Source organism: Heteronotia binoei, chromosome 14 (assembly GCF_032191835.1).
Source record: "Heteronotia binoei isolate CCM8104 ecotype False Entrance Well chromosome 14, APGP_CSIRO_Hbin_v1, whole genome shotgun sequence".
In the NCBI taxonomy this organism is placed as follows: domain Eukaryota; kingdom Metazoa; phylum Chordata; class Lepidosauria; order Squamata; family Gekkonidae; genus Heteronotia; species Heteronotia binoei.
Window position 1 is genome coordinate 26,133,523 of NC_083236.1, and position 21,849 is coordinate 26,155,371.

General features: G+C 46.3%; 1 protein-coding gene across 1 annotated transcript; it reads left to right on the top strand.

The window, feature by feature from the left end:
- The first annotated feature begins 8,899 nt into the window (after window positions 1-8,899).
- SPMIP8 (sperm microtubule inner protein 8) lies at window positions 8,900-20,935 on the top strand. The gene is made up of 8 exons (XM_060254131.1): window positions 8,900-8,952; window positions 12,779-13,015; window positions 15,266-15,327; window positions 16,116-16,290; window positions 17,990-18,051; window positions 18,525-18,589; window positions 18,683-18,715; window positions 20,602-20,935. Exons 2-8 carry the CDS (start codon window positions 12,793-12,795, stop codon window positions 20,630-20,632), a joined length of 651 nt encoding a protein of 216 aa, XP_060110114.1. The 5' UTR covers window positions 8,900-8,952; window positions 12,779-12,792; the 3' UTR covers window positions 20,633-20,935.
- The last annotated feature ends 914 nt before the right edge of the window (window positions 20,936-21,849 follow it).

Sequence of the window (21,849 nt, forward strand, 5' to 3'; positions counted from 1 at the left end):
GACAAAAAACCCTCCACAAAACAATTGTTAAAAATCCAGAAGTAACAATTATTCATATTTCCTTTCCACAGTATTAAATAAAAAAAAAATAATTCTCATAAAAATTACTGAAGGGGGGGGGAATGTATAGAAGGGACTGTAGGACTAAGTTTCGATGAATGGCCATGACCTAGGACTTGCTTGTCCTCAGTGCACAGAAATTAGAATAATCTGATACCATACATATTTTTTAGAAATGATTTGGAAAATATTTGAACACCTTGTCTCAAAATATTTTATTCATCATGTTAAAAAAAATATTCCATAATCAATTTTTTCTTTTCTTTTCAATGTTTCCAATTTTTCGGAAAAAAAACAAAAACAAAAAAAGCTTCAGGAATAAAACCCAGTTTTTTTCCAAATTTTTCCGGGCCTTCACATCTCTAACCCCAAAACGTGTAGCTGTCATAGCTTTGAGATTAGAATTGGGCCAGGGCTCTGTCAAAGCCAAAGCACGGCTGCATGCATTTAAACACAGGCTAAAGGTCATTTTCTCCTCAAAGGCAGATGGTCTGCTACATGAATTTAATCAAGACCAGTTAGACTGTAATAACTGTCTTTCTCCCATAACCTAGATGGCAAGTCTAACTACAGAAAGATGCACACAAATGCCAGGCCTAGAGTAAATAATAAAGAAGGGAGGGAAAGAAATTATCATCCCAGCCTCCCAAAAGAAATTGAGTTACAAACTGTCCAAAAATAATACAACATAGCCAGTCAAATCTGAGAGGCAGATTCTGGAATTTAAATGCCACCATTTAAAAGGTCCCTTTTGAGCATTAACAGAATGAGCTCTCCATAAGTACTGAGCCCAAATGCTAAAAGAGCTAGAGCTTCTGGCTGCCAGACAATCATAGGCTATCCTGGTTGTACTACACACAAGGGCATACAATACTTATTACTATTACAGAGACCAATGCAAGGCCTTGTGATCAGGCGTTCCTTAGTGGCAGGTCAAAACCATTTATCTTTTTAACAGCAGTTTTTAAGCAATTAAAAATTAAAACTATGGAACAGGAACAATATCCCTGAACAAAGCTATGCAGGGAGCAATTCGTAAAATCTGGGTTGTGGATCACAAAGGTTGCTCCAGGCCTGTTGGGAAGCTCTTGGCAGTCCTGGATTATCCTAGGAGCACTGCTGAGGAATTCATATTTGCAGTCTTCAAAAAAGCAAACCACCCCCTTCTCAAGGAATGCCACGTTTAATAATTTGTAGTTTGGTACCTCCCAATTTTCACAAATCCGCAGATAAGACTTTGAATGACGATGGAGGGACCCCCTTCCCATTATAGTGTGGATTTCTCCTCATGCTGCAGAAACAGGCGCCTGTGCAATCCTCTCTCCAGACATTACTTAGCAGGCATCATCGGGCTACCTCCCCAACTCTACTCCTGAAGCTCAGAGGTACATTTTCCCATTTTCAGCCTGCACCAACCTCCATCTTAAGTATTCATTTCCCTCCTGTACCATACAGTCTCCTCTTTAAGCCTGCAATCTCAGAAACAATTAAAACAAAGCCAGACACACACACATACAACACAACCCACTCAAAGGCAGCTCATTCATCCTACCACCATTTTTAGAGCCTACTTTAAACTTGCCAGGCTACTAGTCCTTACTAATACGAATATTCTGTTGCTTGAAAACATACTGTGATCTCAGTAACACACTCAAGCAGGACCAGCCCTGCCACTAGGCAAACTAGGTGATTGCCTAGGGCGCCAGCCATCTGGGGTGATGATTTGGGTGCCCCCAATGTGACTAGGTGATGTTATCAGTGCGGGGGGGGGGGGGAGGGCGCCAGAAGTTAGCCTTGCCTAAGATGCCAGTCTAGGGCCAGCCCTACACTCAAGTCTGGCCTACCATGTATGAAACTTACCAACAGCAAGGTTCCAATCACGCACAGGTCTTTCTCTTTGTCATAAGACGTTCTCCCTACAAAGAAGGCCAGAGAAAGCAGCAACACCTGCAGAACGTCTCACTGGATGCTTTATTATCTATGGAAGATGCTACTTAAAAGTCCTTGACTCTCCTGCTACAATACAATCCTCTCAGAGGCTTGGGAAGGGATTAGCTGATAACACAGTATGTAAATTGGATTAACAAGGCAAAGTTGCTCTAGAATGCAGGAGCACAGAACTGTCCCTAAAACAGAAACCTAGATGTGTAAAGCCCTGGAGTTTGGAAGCCTTAGCTGGCAGGTACCCAGCAGTCACTAGCAAGGGGCAAGCATGTATGTGTCAACAGCTGACATTAGAAGAGTACTGAGCATCCACAAACCACTTCCCAAGGCAGTTCAGAATGGTTTTTTCTCAGCTAGGGGCTATCTCGTGGTGCCAAAGACCAGGTGAGTTCACAGTGCTGTTGTGGATGCTGCCAATCAAGGGATGATCCCTTCCCACTGACCCTGCTAACAGGATTTCCCACTGCCCCTAATCACTTTGCACAGTTCCTGTCCAAGGTCCTTTCCAGGCAAAGCCAGCTTAACATGCTGAAGCAACAGCTGTTGTGCAAAACCGCAGACCCAACTGCAAATTTCTTGCAGGATCACCTACCTTCTCAAGGGGTTGCCAAATTCATTTTTTGTGGCAGACTTCTGGCACCCTAAACTGATTTACAGTGGCATACACAGTTGAAGACTAGAGCCATCCTCATTAGACATATGCCGCATGTCCCCAGTTGGCAGGTATTGACAGCGACTTAGAGACCAAACTGTAAACTGGGGTCAAACAGCAGTGAACTATAATACATCCCGTGCCATTTATTCATGAATAAAACAGCAACATTCAAGCACAGTAAAACAATTCATCAAGAGCAGTACCATTAAACACCAAAAGCAAGGTCATAATAAAAAAAAAACCCAAGCAATTATTAGAATGCCTGGGCAAAAAAAAGAAAGAAAAAGGCTAGGTGCCAGGAAAACCACTGTCAGAAGGGCATAAAACATCCAAGGTTTCACCACAGAAAAGTCCTTTGCTTAAAAAAAAGAACAGGCCCATAGATATCTATCTTTACTGGCAAACAAGTTCATCCGGGAAACAGCAACCCTTCAGGTCCCCTTGACCCAGATCGTTGAGAGCTTTAAAGGAAAGAATCAGCACTTTGAATTGTGTCCAGAAACAAAATACAAGCCAGTGAAGTTTTTAAAGCTAGGAGAATGTGACTTTCATCCTTTGATCTTTTTATTAGGTGACATACCAATGGGAATTAAAGAAGAACATAACAACTTGGATAGAAACCTTATAATTGCAGTAAAAGTGATTCTGGGCCAAGCCTGGAAACAGCAAATAATCACAAACCGCCTCCCAGACTCTGGTTAGGTAGGGTTTGGTGTACTGCGCTTATGGATAAGAACACAATCTATACAGACCCATCGTAGACAAGAAAATGCTGGGTTCAGGACAAATTTATCAGAATCTGGTCTCCTTTAATAACTTTGGGGGACTTTGTATTATCCATTGGACAAAGCTAAAAAAGAAACATTAGGAAATATTTAAGCATTCACTAGCTGCTGTATTAGGCTCATCTCTCATAGAAATATGTTGCAGTCCCAAGAGGCTTTAAATATTGTTTGACTTACTGCGTTCTGTATGTTTATAGAAAACAAGAACAAGAACTGAAAGACTGTTGTCTCTAAAGCCCACTCTGTATGAGCAGTCTTTTCCAAACGATCCCTGAAAAGCAACCTTAAAAATCTGTCTCATGTGCTCCAATCCCTTCCTTCCAGGAGCTCAAGGCAACAAGCATGATTCTTACCTCTCCTATTGTATCTTCACAACAACCAGCGAGGTAAGTTAGGCTTCAGAGTGATTGGCCTGAGGTTACCCAGCAAATTTCATAGCAAGAGTGGGCATTAAAGCTGTGAGTGGGCCATATGAGTACTGCATAAATTAGTTTGCTCTAGGGCCATCATTCCTGAGCTAACACAAAAATGTGTGAGCTGGAGGCAAACCCCCCCCCCAAAAAACCCCTCTGTGAGCTAGCTCATACTAATTCAGCTTAAAGGGAACACTGGATAGGATCAGTTCACTAAAGAGAATCTTCATGTCCAAAGGCAGTAAACTTCAGTACATAGAATCAGAGCTGGAAGAGACCTCCATGGTAATCTGGTCCAACCCTCTGCACAGTGCAAGAAGTTCCTCCCCCCTAAATGACAGGAAGCAACATCTGTGGAAGACCTTGGCCTCTATGTTCTGTTTGTTGGCCTTCCAGACAGCAGCAGCGCTAGGACACCAGCCCGAGGCTGGCACCCCTGTCAAGGTGCTACTGCCGCCCCAACACCAGCACCGGGAAAGGTGAGCGCAGTTACAGCAAGGCTCCCAGTGTCAGCGTGCATGCCACCACTGTCCATTGCTCTGCATCTGTGGCATGAGAGGCAGAGTGATGGCAGGCAGCAATGCATGCTGACACCAGGCGCCTTGCTATTGCTTCTAAGTGGACTATTTCAGTCCACTTAGAAGCACAGGCCAGTGGGAGGCCCCACAACAGCACCCTCTCCCCAAGCTCGGAGCCTACTGCAACTCAATGGGCACGCCAGCCTTGCTTCCAGAGCAAATCCAGAGGCCCTCCAGAGCGACTGCAAAACAGGACATGGGGCTAGATTAACCACCCGTCTGGCACAGCAGGACACCTTTCATATTCTTATGAGGGGGGGTGGATACTAGCAAGTGTGAAATGTGTCCATTTTGGGTCCCTTATAAGTCTTTTGTTGTTGGCTTGTTTGTTCTTAAGACTCTAAGTTTAACAGCAGTTTTGGGGGTTGCCATCACTCGGTGGGGTTTTGGAGAGGACGGGACTTCAATGGAGTATAACGCCATACAGTCCATCTTCCAAAGTAGCCATTTTCTCCAGGTGAACTGATCTCTATCGCCTGGAGACCAGTTGTAACCCTAGGGGAGATCTCCAGCCACTACCTGAAGACTTGCAACCTTAATATTGAGGGCTATTACATTTTTATTAGTTTTATTTGGTGGTTTTGGGGGGGAGGGTAATAAGAGGATAATAACTTGTTTCAGGATAATCGTCATTTTAACAACTGTTAGAAGCTGCCTCAAGACAGAAGCACACTCAAGAAGACGGAGGTCACATGACTAGAGAGTGGGGTATATATCCATACCAGAATGATCCAATACTGTAGACCAGTAGTCTTCAGTCCACAGATATGAAACCTCAGATAGGTATAGAGCTTGGCATTCTGGGCTGGCCTCTTCAAGCAGGGGTCCCCAATGCCCATGGGCACCCTGGCACTCATCACCACAGATGCTGCCACCACAGCATAAGGATGTTAACTGAGTGACTTAAAAGTAAGCTCTATGCATACACAAGGAAAAAAATAGAATAGTATTTAAAAGGTATCCTGTTAAAGAGCTTCTGCCTGAAAAACTGAAGAGTTACTTGTAAAATTATGCAAAACCTCACTCCCTAACATTTTGCAATTGGCTCTGCCTTGCATCGGTGCTTAGTACTCCTGGCCATTTCTTACACACCCAGGGAAAATGCTGGTCACCACTTTGGAGTGAATTTAGGGGGAGGTATTTGTGAGTTTCCTGCATTGTGAAGGGGGTTGGACTAGATAACCCTGGAAGTCCCTTCCAGCTCTATGATTCTAGGAAGCATTTCTCTTCCAAGCTAGTTTGGCCAGGGATCCTGGAGGTTTTTTGCCATCTGCATTTTGCATGCTTTTTGTAGTGAGAAAGAGACAGGCTCTGTGCATCCACAAAGGCAGGGAGACACTCCTCACTGAAGGATTGCCTATCTTGCAGGACAGTCATGTCTTGTCTGCGCATGCAACAGTATCTCATTCAGGTTGCCCCAAGAGCACAAAGAAGCAAGACCTCAAGCTTGGACAGGAAACAGGAGCATAACAGCATGAAGAATGTTGTAGCAAAGAACAAACTGGGGTTTTATCGCAATGGAGAAATCTCGGCTATTGTGTGGCCTTGCCTTGTTGTCCTGCTGCTCCTTTCAGCTTTCTTACAGGAGTGGTGGTGGTATTGCTCTCCACACATCCATGCAAATAATGGGTTCTTCCTAGCTTTTATGAGCCTGAAGCTGTTTGTGAAATTCTAACACAGGATGATGGGTGCAACTGCAAAATCACTGTCACAGAATCATAAGAGTTGGAAGGGATCTCCAGGGTCATCTAGTCCAATCCCCTGCACAATGCAGGAAATTTACAAATAACCCACTAAAACTTGCTACAACATTGCTTACTACAACATTCTTCATGCTGTTTTGCTCCATTTCCTGCCCAAGTGAGGTCTGGACCCTGGTTCTGCCATTTCCTGTAATCTCAGGCTTGCATTTTACTGAGTCCTTGTGCCACCTAGAGGTGGGTTCTAATGTGGAAGGCTTTTAAAACCACTGCTGTAGATGAGCAGTCTTCAGTATGGCAGCTGACTTTAAAAACAGACCACAGACAAGTCAATAAAAATGCAGAAACCTGGCTGGGACCCACTTTCACATGCCTTGCAACCCACTGTTGTAGATTACCCTTGATTTTTAATTCCAGCTGGGCAGTCTTGTTCAGTCTTAAAGAATTCAGAATTATTCCAAAAGAAGCTTTTATGAGTAAAATCTCAGATCATTAAGTTTAATCTACACATTAACTATTTAAGAGCGCGTGGGGAAGCTAAAGCAACACTGGGGAGGGAAAAGGGAACGGTTTTTCGATCCCAGCTTATTGGAAACAGTGAAGAAATTATTTTTCTCTCGCTGGTCTTCCGGCGAAGCCAAATGAAGTTCCTTCTTCCAGGTAAGCAACGAAAAGGCTTCTAGGGCCAACAAGCCGCGGAGTCCTCCGGCTTCACTACCGGCCAGGGCAACCGACGCCGCGTTGGCCGCTCTGCAATCACTTCGCCTCGCCCGGCGTTCGAGGCCACGGAGAAAAGCAAAGGCACTCCGTTACAGCCAGCCAGCCAGCCTCCCTCAAGGCCTGCCTCAACGCTCCCTGAGGGGAACCAGAACAACAAGACCAGCGCGCCAACGACAAAAGAAGAGAGCGGAAGGAACCCCGCCACTTTATCTCGAGCCCCCCTAGAGGGCGGGACAGGGAAAAGCCCCGCCCCTGGCGGAAATTCATGCCGCTACAGGTTCCTCGGCTTAACGTCAATGAAAATCTCCTTGCCCCAGCAAGGAACGTGATCGAGGGCGCCTGAAGAGACCGCCCGCCTCTTTCTGATTGGCGGCGACGGTAGGTTAAGGCCACGCCCCTCTGGCATAAAGCTCCACCCCGAGCTGGGTCGAGACTAAGGACCGACACCCTCCTCTCCCAATGAACTTGCGCGCTATTGCGCTGAGAGGAGGAGTTGTGTGAAGGGCGGGACTTAGGAAAATTGGAAGTGGGGGGCCGCAAAAGCGTTTCTCTCTATTGGTGACAGAATAAAGTATGAGTCCAGCGGCACCTTTAAGGCCAACAAAGTTTTGTTCAAGGCATAAGCTTTCGTGTGTGCACATCCAGTGGACGCTCCTTCGGCACTAAGCACTGTTCCCGGAAAAGAGCATTCAGACGCGAATCTTGCGGGTGTGCAATCACGTGTCTTTCCCAACGCAGCTTCCTGACCGCGGGAGGGGGGGAGAGGAATAAAAAGACAGGAAAGAGATCGCTTCCGACTGCATTAGGGTTGCCAATCCCCTGGTGGGGGGCAGGGGATCCCCGGGTTTGGAGGCCCTGTGCGGACTCTTATCTGGGAGATCCGGGTTTGATTCCCCACTCCTCCACTTGTACCGGCTAGAATGGCCTTGGGTCAGCCACAGCTCTGGCAGAGGTTGTCCTTGAAAGGGCAGCTGCTGTGAGAGCCCTCTCAGCCCCACCCACCTCACAGGGTGTCTGTTGTGGGGGGAGGAGGGTTCTGAGACTCTTCAGAGTGGAGGGCGGGATATAAATCCAATATCTTCTTCATCTTCACTTCAGGGTCATCAGAAAGTGGGGGGGGATGTCTGCTGAGCACTCCATTAATCCTTATGGAGACCGATTCCCATGGGGTATAATGGAGAATTGATTTGCGGTATCTGGGACCCTTCGGGGGCTGGGGTTTTTTTCTCCGGGTAGAGGCACCAAATTTGCAGCATAGCATCCAGTGCCTCTTCCCAGAATACCCTCCAGGTTTCAAAAGGATTGTACCAGGGGGTCCAATTCTATGAGCTCCGAAAGAAGGTGCCCCTATCCTTCATTATTTCCAACGGAGGGAAGGCATTTAAAAGGTGTGCGGTCCCTTTAAATGTGACGGCCAGAACTCCCTTTGGAGTTTAGTCGTCACAACCTTGCTCCCGGCTCCACCCCCAAAGTCCCCAGATATTTCTTGAATTCCACTTGGCATCCCTGGGCTGTATCCAACCGGGGAGCGAAGGCATACCTCCCCGCAGAGTCCCCTCTCGAAAGAGGTTCTGGGTTCAACACCCGAGTGCCGCGAGCACGCCAACACGCGCTCCTCGGCCGCCTCATTCTAGCGCCATGGAAGAAGTTGCTCTGAAAGGAAGAGGGGGCGAGCAGAGAGCCGCCCCCCGCCGGTCTCCCCGGCGTCAAAATGGCCGCCTGCCTCTTCCTTGGCTCATCCAGGGGCCCCTGACCGGCCCCAGCCGCCGCCCGAAAGGAAAGGGCTCCATTGCCGCCGCGTCGCTCCGAGGTGACAATGGCCGCGGTGTCGCCTAGCGACCTCCTCCTCCCTCGCCCTCCCTCAGCCACGGGCTGGCTTCCTGCTGCCATGGAGAACTGGGGCGGGGGAAGGAAGCAGTGCGGCGGAGGCCGGCCAGGCGAAGCGAGCTGAGGGAGCGTCTCCCGCGGACTCAGGTGCTGGCTGCTCTTCCTTTCGGGAACTTTTCCAAGAGCCCTGCCCGTCTTCTTCTAGTCCGTTTTTGTCCCTGCCCATCCGTTAAGTCTCCCTTCCCCTGCCTTTCGCAACAACCCTGTGAGGTAGGTCTCCCTGCACGGGTCAGGATTCCCCGATGACCCTTGTTGTGCTGCCAGTGTAGTCATTTGAATGGATTGGCTGGAGACCCAGCCCTGTTGAGCGCTGTTCTCAGTTGTGTTCGCAGGCCTGGTGATGTTATTGTTCTCTTTGTGGGGAAAGTGGCAACTTCTCAGAAAAGCTCCTCAGAAGCTGAGAGCCCTGATTTATCCATACTGGAGAATATGGCAGTAGAACCTCTCCGTCCCTGATATCTTGGCTAGGGCTTTAGAGGCTGACTAATTACAACAGAGTTGACTGAAACTTCATCCAGCGAAGGCAGAGGTCCTGTTCCTGAGCCATTGTGGGGAGGGGATGGGTACGGGAATCTGACACCCAGCCCTTGGCGGGGCACTATTAATGCCGGTGCCAACTGTGAAGAGCTTGGAAGTGATTCTGGATGCTTCCCTTTCTACGGAAGCCCAGTTCACTAATGTTGCCAGATTAGCATTCTGCAAACTTTGGCTGGTCAGGTGACTGGTTCCCTGTCTTTCCTTCCATGACTTGGCGACAGTGATCCATGCGACGGCCACTTCCAGGTTTGATTACTGCAATTTGCTGTACATGGTCCTACCCTTGAACCTAATCTGGAAGCTTCAGTGGCTACAAAATGCAATGTCACACTTGCTGACTGGGTATCTGTGCAGACCCACATTCAGCCAGTTGATTACTGAGTAGTCAGGTTCAAGGTTACAGTATTAACCTTTAAATCCTTATACGGCCAGGAACCAGCACACCTGTGGGACCATCTCTCCTCATATGTGCCCCAAAGAGCCTTGTGCTATTCTGACCAGTGCTGCTTAGTAGTTCCCACCATCTCGCCTTGGCCAGGGCCTTTTCAGCCTGGTGGAACATGTGCCCAACTGAAATCAGGGCCCTGCAGGATCTGTTGCAGAACTGCAGGGCCTGCAAAATGGAGCTGTTCCACCAGGCCTTTGGTTGAGGTGGTGGATGTCAAAGAACATTGGCCTCCCCTATCTCAATTACTCCATGGCGCTATTCATATTTATTGGTGCCACAGCAGTGGTTGAGTTATTCCATCAGAATGATCCACCGCCCTTCCCTGATATGAATTCAGTGTACACTGAAATTGAACTAACCCATCAAACTGCCGGTTAGGTATTTTAAATTAGCCATTTAAATTTTAACTATGTTGGAATTAATGTTTTAATTATTCTTTGTTTTATGGAATTGTTGACATAATGTAAACTACTCTGAGCCCGTTCACAGGGTAGGATGGGATAGGAATCTAAATAAATAAGTATTAAGCAGAATAGACCACACTGTTTTGAGCTGCGGACAGAAGGTCACATTTTGGAGTATTTCCCCATGCTAAAAAATAAAAAACCAGCAAAGCAAACAAAGTATAAAAATTGTGTTAGCTTTCTGTTTGTAGTAAGCTGTTCATGTGAAGCAGTGCTCAGAGCTGGAATCTGTTATTTGCAATTCAAAGTGGCACCATTCCAAACTACCACTTCACACAAACATACAAAACTAACCATTCCTCTGTCAAAGTCAGTATTGTCTACTCTGGCAGGCAGCAGCTCTCCAGGCAGAGATCTTCTGCATTACCTACTTCCTGATCTTTGAACTGGAAATGCCCAGGACTGGGACCTTCTGCTGCAAAGCAGATGTTATACAGCCATGCCACAATGCTGCCCCTTAATGCTCTCCCACATCATTCTCCGGCATGTGCAAACCCTGAGACAAATTGGACAACATGAACTTTCTAGGACATATGAACATATGAAGCTGCCTTATACTGAATCAGACCTTTGGTCCATCAAAGTCAGTATTGTCTTCTCAGACTGGCAGCGGCTCTCCAGGTTCTCAAGCTGAGGTTTTTCACACCTATTTGCTTGGATCCTTTTTTGGAGATGCCAGGGATTGAACCTGGGACCTTCTGCTTCCCAAACAGATGCTCTACCACTGAGCCACCGTCCCACAAGCCACCTACCTCCAGCATTGTTCATCAGGCACCTTCCCTCTCCCTTCCAGACCTGCTGTGATTGTGTGTGTCCTGCTGCTGCTGCTGTTGTGGGGGCCAGGAGAGAAAAGACAGGCAGTTTTGTTATCACAGTAATCATCCAGAAAGAGCACTGCTTTGTTTGCTGTCTTTACCCAAAAGGAAGACGACCCTGGCTGTAAGACTAATAAAAGTTACACCCACGTGTAAAATTGTTACTGTAATGACCCCTTCTTTTTCATGACAGCACACCTGGGGGTGGGGGGAATCTAGTCTTCCTTTTGAATAAATACAGTAATACTGCTTGACTCCTTAGTAGAATGAGGGCTGCTGTCTAACAAGGAAAGCAAGAAATAAGGAGTAGGCAAAACTCCTTTCCATCATAAGTGATCACACCAGTGCCGTAAGGCTGAATCTCTATGCATGATTTTCAAGCCTCAGGCAGCTCCATGGTTTCCTCAGGAAATTCCTTCCCTTCTAGCCAATATTAAAAGCCGTGCTTCCCTTCCATGCGCAACTCTGCTGATGCTCCAGGACACAACAGATGGCATCGCTGCATACAGCCCATTGACCAGAACCTAGAACTTGGTGGTTGTGACTGGCGGGTTCATTTACATTTGGACCCCAAAGCCTACTGACAATATGTTCTCAGTCATATGGTCCGTTAATGAAGCCTCCATATGGTTGTTGACACAAAAGTACTTCTGCATTGCAGAAAATATTTGTAAATGAGATTTTCACATTTGGTTTCAACTGGGATTTTGTGGTTGGTAGGGCAAGTTTTTATCAAATCCAAAATGGAGCAGAACTGTATTGTGTGTTATCTTGTTCTTGCTGCGTTGTTTTCTGACTTCTGCAATCCAGTTTTTGTGCTGTTTATGATATGGCAGATCTTATATTGCTTTTATTGCATTGTTTTCTAGTTTTTTACACTGTTTACTGTATGCCCTGTGTTCTTTTAGGATTTTGTAATCCAAAGTGAGTTTCAGTAAGAAAATTTCAGGAAAGTAGCCTTGCGTGTCTGCAGGAGAATATGTAGATTTGAGTCCAGTAGCACTTCAGAGACTGGAATGATTTTTTGGGGGTATAAGCTTTTGAGAGTCAGTAGGTGCATTCACACACAAAATAACATGCTTTGCAACTGGATTTTTACTGTGTAAAAATAGCAAAATCCACTTGCAAACAGTCGCCATGTGAAAGCAGCCAGTGTATCTGACAGAGAGAACTTTGACTCTCAAAAACTTATACCCTGAAAATCTTTTTGGTTTCTAAGATGCTCCTGGACTCTAGTAATAAAGGTGGCGTATAAAGTTAATAAATAAGGAGAAGATGCTCAAAAGCCAGAACAACTTGCCCTCAGCAACAGAATTAGCAGTCAGACTTCCACAGCCCGAGTTTGGCACTAACTTTTGGGGAAAGGAAGCAGAGGTGGAGTGTGGGAGAAGGAAAGCAACTATTTTGAAAAAGGCTCCCTACAACAAGTCCTCAGTCCAGATTCCCAGGCGTCTAAAAAGTCAGTGGCCCCTGAGAGGGCTCAGCAGCCCCTTCCCACTCCATCTGTGAGAAGAGATGGCTTCTTCAGAAGGGCAAGTTTTAGAAGGCTCCGAAGGTAAGAAGCTTCATCATCTCCCTTCAGCACTGGCGGATTGTCCTATGAAATGTAGTTCAGGAGGAGGTTCTCTAGGAGGCATGAGGCCACACATCCATGTACTTGGTTTGTGTCAGCTCAGAAGATGACCCTGGAAATGTGTGCGAGTATAATGTATAGGTGAGGACAGCATTTCCCCAAACTCAGAAATGTTGCAACTGCCTATTCCTTTGGCTAGGCTAACTTTCCACAATGGCGCAAACCCTCGATTTGGTGCCGTGGCCTCAGGATGCTTCCCCCGTCTATGCTGCCCCAGCGATTCTAATCCCGTTGGAGCCCAGAAAAACTATGTTGGCAGGAGTGAAGAGCAGCCTGTATCACCCATTCCTGCCAACGCTGCGACGAATGGATATGGATACCGTCGCCCACAAGCTTACAGATGAACACTCTAGGACGTTAACTGCCTGCTCCAAAGGTAACTAGCGTGGCCAGTTTATTGTGAGTGGCTGAGAGCCAGATCAGTGTGCGGGGTGTACACAGCAGCCACTGCAAACCCTGGTTGCTTCTGTTTGTAGCGGACTAGTTTGGGTGCGCTCTAGTTGTGCAACATCATGATTAATCATACTGTCTGTGATGTGCCTAAAAACGAGGTGCTGTACAATTCAAGGCAGCTGCACATTACATCCACAGACTATGCCAAGAACCACCAGAGTCTGTGTTACTGACTTAACGGTGACCCTATGAATTAATGACCTCCAAAATGTCTTAACATTAACAGCCTTGCTCAAACCTTGCAAACTGAAGGCTGTGGTTTCCTTTATTGAGTCAATCCATCTCCTTCCAAAGTCTGGACTTCGGTAAATTATAGATAATAGCAGTCATCATCATCAAGACTGCAGTGTTTTGTGAACTAAGTGATTAAAAACATTTTGTTTGTCCCACGAATAGGAGAAAATAACTCTTTTAATGTGGCACTTCTACTTGCTGCTGGGAACATGTATTCAACTAATTTAAATTAAAAAAAAAAATCTGTGACCCAATTAATCAGGAGCACTTTTGTGTTAAGCAAAATGCTTTTAATTCACTTAATAACTTCAGCCTTGATTGTGATGATTGCTATTATGTATAATTTAAGTCCAGACTGAGGCAGTTCTTGGCACAGTCTGTGTATGTGGACATAATATGAAGCTTCCGTATCTTCCAAGTCAGGCATTGGTCTAGTGCAGCGGTGCCTCCTGTGGCTGGCGGAAGTTCTCAAGGAGCTCAAGCAAGAAGGGTCTTTCCCTCCCATTTGCTACGTGAAATTCTTTATAGCTGGAGATTGAACTTGAGATCTACTGCTTGGGAAGTAGGTGCTCTACCAGTGACTCATGGCCCCTTTCCAAAAGCCATGTGCAAGATGGTGCTTGTGGCATGGGGTGAGCACTCGCATTATTATACACCAAACAGAAGACAATGACGTCTTTTAGGCAGGGCCAGCTTTTTTTTCTCTTGCAGGCAAGATGAACTTAACCTGTGTCTCGCTGCACATGCCCAGCAGTTTGTCGGAAAGCCCCTAAGTGAGGTGTGTGGTTTTAGACCACCAGCTGAACCCAAACCTACCATCTCTCAGACTAATAATTGGCAATCAGTTTGGAATAAGCATTTCTATAGTCAGACACATAGGAGATTCCTTAAAGGGCAGTGGAGGCTCCTTCTTTGTTCCAGCTACAGTTGGTGAAACTGTATTTCTCAGGGAGGCATCAGAAAAGAAGAGGAGGAAGAGCAGGGAAGGCTGGTAGGCAGGGTCTGGGATTGTCAGTCCTCCAGGGATTCCAGTAGAGGTTTGCTTACCCATAAACGTGTCCAGCAACAAGTCCTCAGCATGGGGGATTGTTGAACGACAGCTAGAAGCGTTTTGTGTTTCCTTGGTACTCCTTGCTGCCCTTTGACCATGACTAAACAGGGTAAGCTTGCTTTCTTATGGCCACTATTGAAAATATTATTTCCCCTAAAATATAATCTGCATGTTATTTGTTTGACTTTCCTCTCTAACGTTTGCATTCCTCTGAGGATTCCTAGGAGGGAATTCTCTTAGGGGTGGGGAGGTATCAAGAGAGAAAAAAATAGCATCAGACAAAATAACAAGGTTATTTAAAAAAAAGCCAATCAGGCTAAAACTGCTAAATGAGATCTACCCACCCATCCCTGCTTCAAATTGAGCTCCATTTTCTGTCCATTTTACAGTTATTCTGCAAGCAAACCGCAGGATAGTCTTCATGGACCAGTTCAAAGTGTCTGAACCAGTCACCAAACCAGTTTTCAAAGTTAGCATCTGAACTGGAAGGTTAAGACAAAGAAATGTACAAGAACCCTGCTGCTCTGGAGCTGAATACAAACTTTTAATGGTTTGGCTCCCTGCTTAGAATATTTTGATTACTAACCTTGTTGCAAGGCCAGGGGTTCAGCTCTGCTGAGAAGGGCATCATCTTTAAATCGGGACAGAGAAGGTCCATTGATCAAATAGCAGCAGGGTGGCCCATGCTTTCTCAGTCTTGAGCAGATACTGCTTGGATGCATTAAGTTTTCTTTTTTTTTTAATCAAATGTGTCTGTTCTATTTTGAATGCTGGTTTTGTGTCACACACTGCAGTTCACTTCTAGCAATGCAGGCATCACAGTTCCTTAGAGGAAGGGAAGGAGATCTTCATGTCCCTTGTTAATTTTTCTGTTGTATTTTTCCAAAGAGGACTTTGACAATGCAACATTCACCCTGGCTGGAGTGCCCAACCAGCGTCTCCCATCTCTGGTGAGTAGCTTCTGCCCACTATCCTGTGATGCTGAATGACCCTTCTGTGGCCTGCCACAGCCAGTCGCTACCACAGCTCAGCTGTTTCCAGTCAGTCACTTCTGAAAGCAAGCAGAAAGTGCCAGATCTTAAACCTGTCTGCAAATTACACCCTGAGCAGGAGCAATAGCTCTGATGCTGGTTGTATTGTGGGCATGAACAGGGTCTTGTTACTGATGGCTGAAGCCCATGTGTTCCTTGTAGGTGTTTCTGAGCAAAGGCACATGCTCCATGGATTAGGAGAGTGGGCAGCCAGCTGGCCTTTTGACTGTGGGAGGGGGGCTCAGGAGAACCCCAGGAGAGCAAGACCTGCTTAGGGTGACTGGATCTCTAGCCAGCCCAAGCAAGCCTCGCTCACCTGGGGCTCTCCTTTCTTGCGTTGGGTTGCTTTTGGCTGGAGGGGGAGGGCAGCATATGGGTTATGCTAATGAGCTCCACCACCTATTTTTCTACAAAACGACCCCTGCACACAAGTGACTGTTTCTGAGAGAAGAAACAACCTTTGCCAGAGGTTTCCTTCCAGCAATTGTGGTGGGTGTTGCCTTCCCATGAGTAATTCCTAAAATGGCCTATTTGGGGCTTTTAAAATTGTTTTTAAGCTGAAAGCCACTTTAAGCAAGTCTCAGGAGAGGTAGCGTATAAACCTCCTAAAATAAATGGATAAAATGAGTACAGGAGACTTTTCCGCCCACACCCAAACTCCTGGGATGCTTTACCGTAAGACCGTCTTTCCTTTGCATCACTTTCAGGGGATGACGGAGCTGGGCAAAAAGCTGACTGAGAAGTACAGAGCAGGAAAGATGGCTCCTCTCATGCCCAGCACGAATGGGGAAGAGTGGCCCAGCTACACGCGAGCCATGTCGGACTGGTCCCGCTTTGTCTCTACTGCTGGAGAATTCAAACTACCCACTTTTGGAAAAAAAGGTACCAAGTGCTGCTGCCTTTCACCATTCTGAAAGGCTAGTCTAAACTTTTATTTCCTTAGCGTTCTTCTATCAATGAGGACCCACAGTGGCTTACAACATCATTGTGCCCTCCACTATTTTGTCTTCCCCCAGCAAGTTTCCGTGGCAGCATGGGGATTTGAACCTGCATCTCCCAGAACCTTGTACAGCACTCAGGGTATTTTTTGTAGCAGGAACTCCTTTGCATATTAGGCCACACAGCCCTGATGTAGCCAATCCTCCTGGAGCTTACAGTAGGCCCTGTACTAAGAGCCCTGTAAGCTCTTGGAGGATGGCTACATCAGGAGTGTGTGGCCTAATATGCGAAGGAGTTCCTGCTGCAAAAAATGCCCTACCATTCAACCCTTGCATAGGTGGCCACTGCTCATGTTGTGGAGCTGCCGCATGTCAGCAGCCTTCAGCAATTCCAAAAGAGGGAAGTTGTCTTCTGAGTTGTGATCTCAACTTGTTTTAACAGCATTACATTGCCATCACTAATGTCCAGATGTGGTTATATTTCCTTCCACACAAAGGTCTTTCTCTTCTTTGGCTATCAAGCTATGGCTTTTTTTCCCCAGCACCCACGTGACTTGGTCTGACTGTGTACCAGTCATCTTTTCCCTGTCTTCAGTTTGATATTCTCCAACCTGCCTTTCTTCAAACTTTTTGGCAGGAGCACAGTCCAAGTTCATAAGATAGTCCAGATGGGAAGAAGTGCATTATTTTGAGACATTCAGCTATCCTTTAGCACGTCCATGGCCTTTTCTGCCCTGGCTTCAACCTGGCCAAAATATCTGCCATATAACATTCATGCCCTGTAGAACCAGTTACAATTCTGCAGGCCTTGCAAGGTGATGTTCTGCCAGGCACTCGGTTGAGGAGAGCGACAGTTCCATTGTGGCACTCCCACCCTCTCATCCCCTCCTGTAATAGCAGCACATTGGTTTTTGCACCATCTTCTAAGCTACACCTGTCTTGAATGTCAAATGCAGCAGCCAGGATCAGGCAGATATTTTCCTTTACTTTGAGAGGTCTCTCCACAGGGAATCCCTTTCTAAGGCACACTGCCACTCCTGAGCACACAGCTGCACTGCCAGAGTGAAAGACATTTACTTAAATGGGATTATTTCCCAAGGAGAGTGTCCTTACTTTGCCTTTTCCAGTGGCATTTCTGCAATCCCTTCAGATTCCAGACCTCTGTAGCTGATCACAGCATTCTTAGCTCAACTGTGTTGTGTGTGTGTACTCTCTCTCTCTCTCTCTAATCCCCCAGTGGTTTCAGTATGAGATTAAAGCCAAAGTGTGAGGATCCTTTCCTGACCCACTTATTGGAAGATTGGGAGGTAATTTTAGATGCAAGACATCCTGAAGCAAACCACAGCATTGTCCACTCTGGCCTCGCCCTTCCTTGCTTCCCTCTTCATTTCATAGCCCCAGAATGCTGAGAGGGTGATGGATTTGGGTCAGTCTTTTGTTTCATAACATGGAAAAGCCCCTCCCCGCAGTCCATTCACATCTCTGCAGCTCCCACTCCCAGCTTTCTCTCTGAGCCTATGTGCACTGTATCAGTTGGGACAGGCACCCCAGAAGTCTCTGTAGTCACCTGCGCCATTAATAGGAAGTCATTAAGATCCTCTGCCTCTGGCAAAACTTAAGTCTTTTCTCTGTATTTTTCACAGTTCTTGGATTCAGCTGTTATGCTTTGAGATACTTAAAACCCGATGTCACCCAGACCTGGCGGGTAAGTGCTCTGTTGCTATTAGTATGTGATGGCAGCAGGGGAAGAGTCCTTTGGAGCGAGTTCTCTGCAGAGAACATGTCTGCCTTGTTAAAGAAGAACACATTGTGGCTTGAAATATGCAGCACTGAGCTGTCAATCATGGCAAAAATACAGTGCCTACCAAGAGACTATTGCAATGCCTGCCAAAGGTCATATGGTTGATCTGCTGCTCTAAGCGCAAAAGAAAAAAAAATAAAGCAAAAACTTTGGGTGGTTCTTTGCCATGGCTTTGTCATCTGAATGAAAGGTGGATTGTCTGTGCAATCCTATGTAGTTACACCAGTCTAAGCCCACTGAAATCAAGAAACTCTGGACTAAGAAACTCAGCACAGGATTGTACTGTGTTACTTAAAGCCACCCTGAGTCCATTAAGGGGAGGGCGAGATATAAATCTAATCAAATAAATACCCTTTCTTCATCTTGTTTCTTGTCAGTACTGCCTCAATCAGAATCCCAGCCTGGATATGTATGGACCGAAGCCAATCCCCTACAACACCTTGTAAGTATATCCATGTGGATCAGTCATTATGAATCCCTTGGTAACTCTCTTCCACTGGGGTGATACTTTTTTTTTTCTTTTCTTTTTTTGCAGAAATACTTTCAGGAGTTTTGGATCTGCACACAGGTAATTGCCACTGCTGGTTCAGATGCTGGCACGATCCCACTCTGCAAGAGTGGGGAAATGAAATCACAATCCCAGTCCACTGAGACTGGCCGGTGCTTTGTGCTCATAGCGAGTCACATCACCACAATCACTATGAGCATATCATCAACTTAGTGGATTTTGTCCGGGGGCGAGACTTCAACTCATTTTAAGGCAGGCGAGGATTTGTTACCTTTCCCTGAAATTCCTGATTTGGAAGGTGATGTTCCCTAGAAATTCACAGGGAACCCCCCATTTCTTAGGTGTTCTTTATGTAGCTCCAGGGCATGTGTGTAAGTATATATGTTTTTAAAAAAGGATGTACTGCTTTGTCAAAGCAGGAAGCAGCTCATGCAGAATGAAAATAACACTATATAGTAAACTAATTCAAGCCAAAAGAACAGCACCCTAGATACTCAGAAACAGACCCCCAAATCAAACAACCATACTTTTGTCCAATGGGAAAGTGCCACAGAAATCCATCTTGGAGACAATAAAAACTCAGCAGATAGAGGGTTCATTTCCAGAGCCTTGGCGGAAGAAGGTATATATATAATTTTCTTTAATTAATATGGTTGCTGTACGTTGGAAGTGACTTGACAGCACCTAAGACCCATCTAGCAAACCATTTCAAAGATGGGGGCCACCATCGAGATAGTGGTCAAATGCATCTTCCAAAAGGAAGGAAACTTCTAGCAGGAGACACTGAGCCAAACTTAGCTAGTTAATGGACACATATAGGGAGAGGCAGTCTTTCAAATGTCAGCACTAACCACAAAGGGTTCAAACCAGCCCCTTTAGTTGCGCCTGGAAACAGACAGGCACCAGTTGTGGAAAAAGCACCCCATCAGTATAATGCTGTGCTCCAGCCAAGAGATAGGCTGCTGCATTTTGCACAAGCTGACTTCAAGGGTAGCCCTAGGCACAGCATGTTTACAGTAGCCCCAGTCTGCAGGTTATATCAGGCAGGAGAGGGAGCTCTCACAGTGGATGAAAAACGTTAGAAAGCACTTCCGCCAACCTTTCTCAGCAAGTAAGGTGGGTGCTGGAGTCCCTCCAGGCTCTTCTCTTGACTGAACAGGATCAACTGAAGAAGATCAATGGCCCTATCCAGTCTCCTCAAGAACATCTGCCTTCCCAAACACTGCCCCTTGTCTTGACTGGACTGAAGTCCAGCTTTTTAGGAAGGACAAGTGCTCCCACTTCAGAAACGTTCTTCCTCTGCTAGTCTTACAAACATCAGACCCATACAAGAGAATGAAGATACATTCCCTGACCCGGCAGGAAAATGTAGGAATGCCGCCCATTCCTAACCCCACCCTGTGCCGCTCTGAGCCGCTTTCTGACACAAGGCCGCACCAGCCCTCTCCGTTGTCTTTGATTGTCTTCAAACACATGGCCCTGCATGAGGAGGCCACAGCCCCCCAGCCAGAATGAGAAAACAAGGACAGTCTTCATTCTTCCCAGAAATCGTGGCAGATGGCACAGCAAGAGGCATTTTCTGCCAGTATGAATATCCTACACAAGGAACAGCACTTTTATGTCACTGTTAAAGAATGCCGGAAGGGCAGTGACTGCAGAATGTGCAACCCATGCTGGGTTTTCATGTGGTTAGAGCAGGCCTTCTTGGTGTATTGGGGCAAGGGCCAAATAGCAAAGCCTCAGCTACCAACCATCTCAGAGAACAGAAGTTTCAATCTTCCCAAACACACACTTCTTTATGCCTTTTACGTGACTTAGGACAGCTAAGGATTTGGAAAGTGGCCCCAAATCATGAAATCTTAAGTTAGAGGAGGTCTGAAAGCAGAGAAGGTTTGGAAAAGGACTGTTGTTTGGTTTATCCAACGGTATCTTCTCTTCCTTTCTAGCCGTTCCCACTACCTCCAGCCCTGGCGCTAGGAAGCGACTTTTTCAGAGCCAAGCAAATCTTCTTGTGCTGCATTTGAACATCAACAAAAAGAATAAAAAGTGCATTAGCTGCCTCAGCAAAGGAAGCTGAAGATAAGGCCACTAAAATAGGCATTGAAAGTGGGGGAGGGGGAGATGACAGGGTGTTCCCGGCCATCTTTGCACCTCCGTGCAGTGGCAGGCAGCCTCAGCACTAGAACAGGCAACTAACAAGTTAAAGCCAGCACTGACTCAATTGATGCACTGGTTCATACATAGTGGAGCTCAGCATCTTGGGGTAAACGTCAGATTTTGTGCTGCCAACAACAGCCTCTCAGCTTTGAAACACGGAGCTTGCAGCAGCCATTTTGAACTGAGCTAGTCCTTCCCTGCAGTTTCTCGCTTACCCTCAGGCTTGTCACAATCAGGGCTCTCCTGCTATTACAATTGATGCCCAGGTGACAGAGATCAGTTCCCTTGGAGAAAATGGTGGGTTTAGAGGGTAGACTCTGTGGTATTATACCCTGTTGAAGTCCCTGCCTTCCTCAGGCTCCACCCCCAAAATCTCCAGGTATTTCCCCACTCAGAGTGGCAACCCTACCCCTTCAGAGCACGCCAAGCTGGGGAGAGTGTGTGCATTGCAGAACTGCACTTCCATGGCTGTATGCTTTTGTAAGATAAAGATCAAGCCAGCTTGACTTTTAAAGCCATTCCCTTCCCTTGCCTTCCTTCCTTTGCAAACATGTTTTTGCAGACAGAAAGGCTGGATAAGTTACCTAACAATATGTTTCCATTCACCATATTAACTAGCAACATGCTTTTCAGAGAACTAAAAGTCATTCATCTCTTAAATACCAAGCCACCAAGAAAGGACTCTTTCCAGCAATAGCCTTGGATAGTTTGGCACTCACAATAGGCATTTGAAAGCCTATGCTTGCGTCTAGCACCCTTGTATTTTCCCCTTAATGCTGACTTCTGTGCTTGTATTTTTTTTCTTATTAAATATTTATGTTTGCTATTTTGTCCTGGGCTTTCTGTTATTTCCTCCCTCCCAAACACACACACACTTCCTAAGCATTACATTCTGCTGTTCCTGTGTTTCACAGTGGACATCGGGAGCGTGAATTTGCCAAGGGCATCTGGTTCCTCTGCTCTGCTTAACTCTCTCTCATAAAACCCAGTTGGAGCTCCGGTCTGCTTTGGATTCATGGTATAAGTTCAGTAACTTG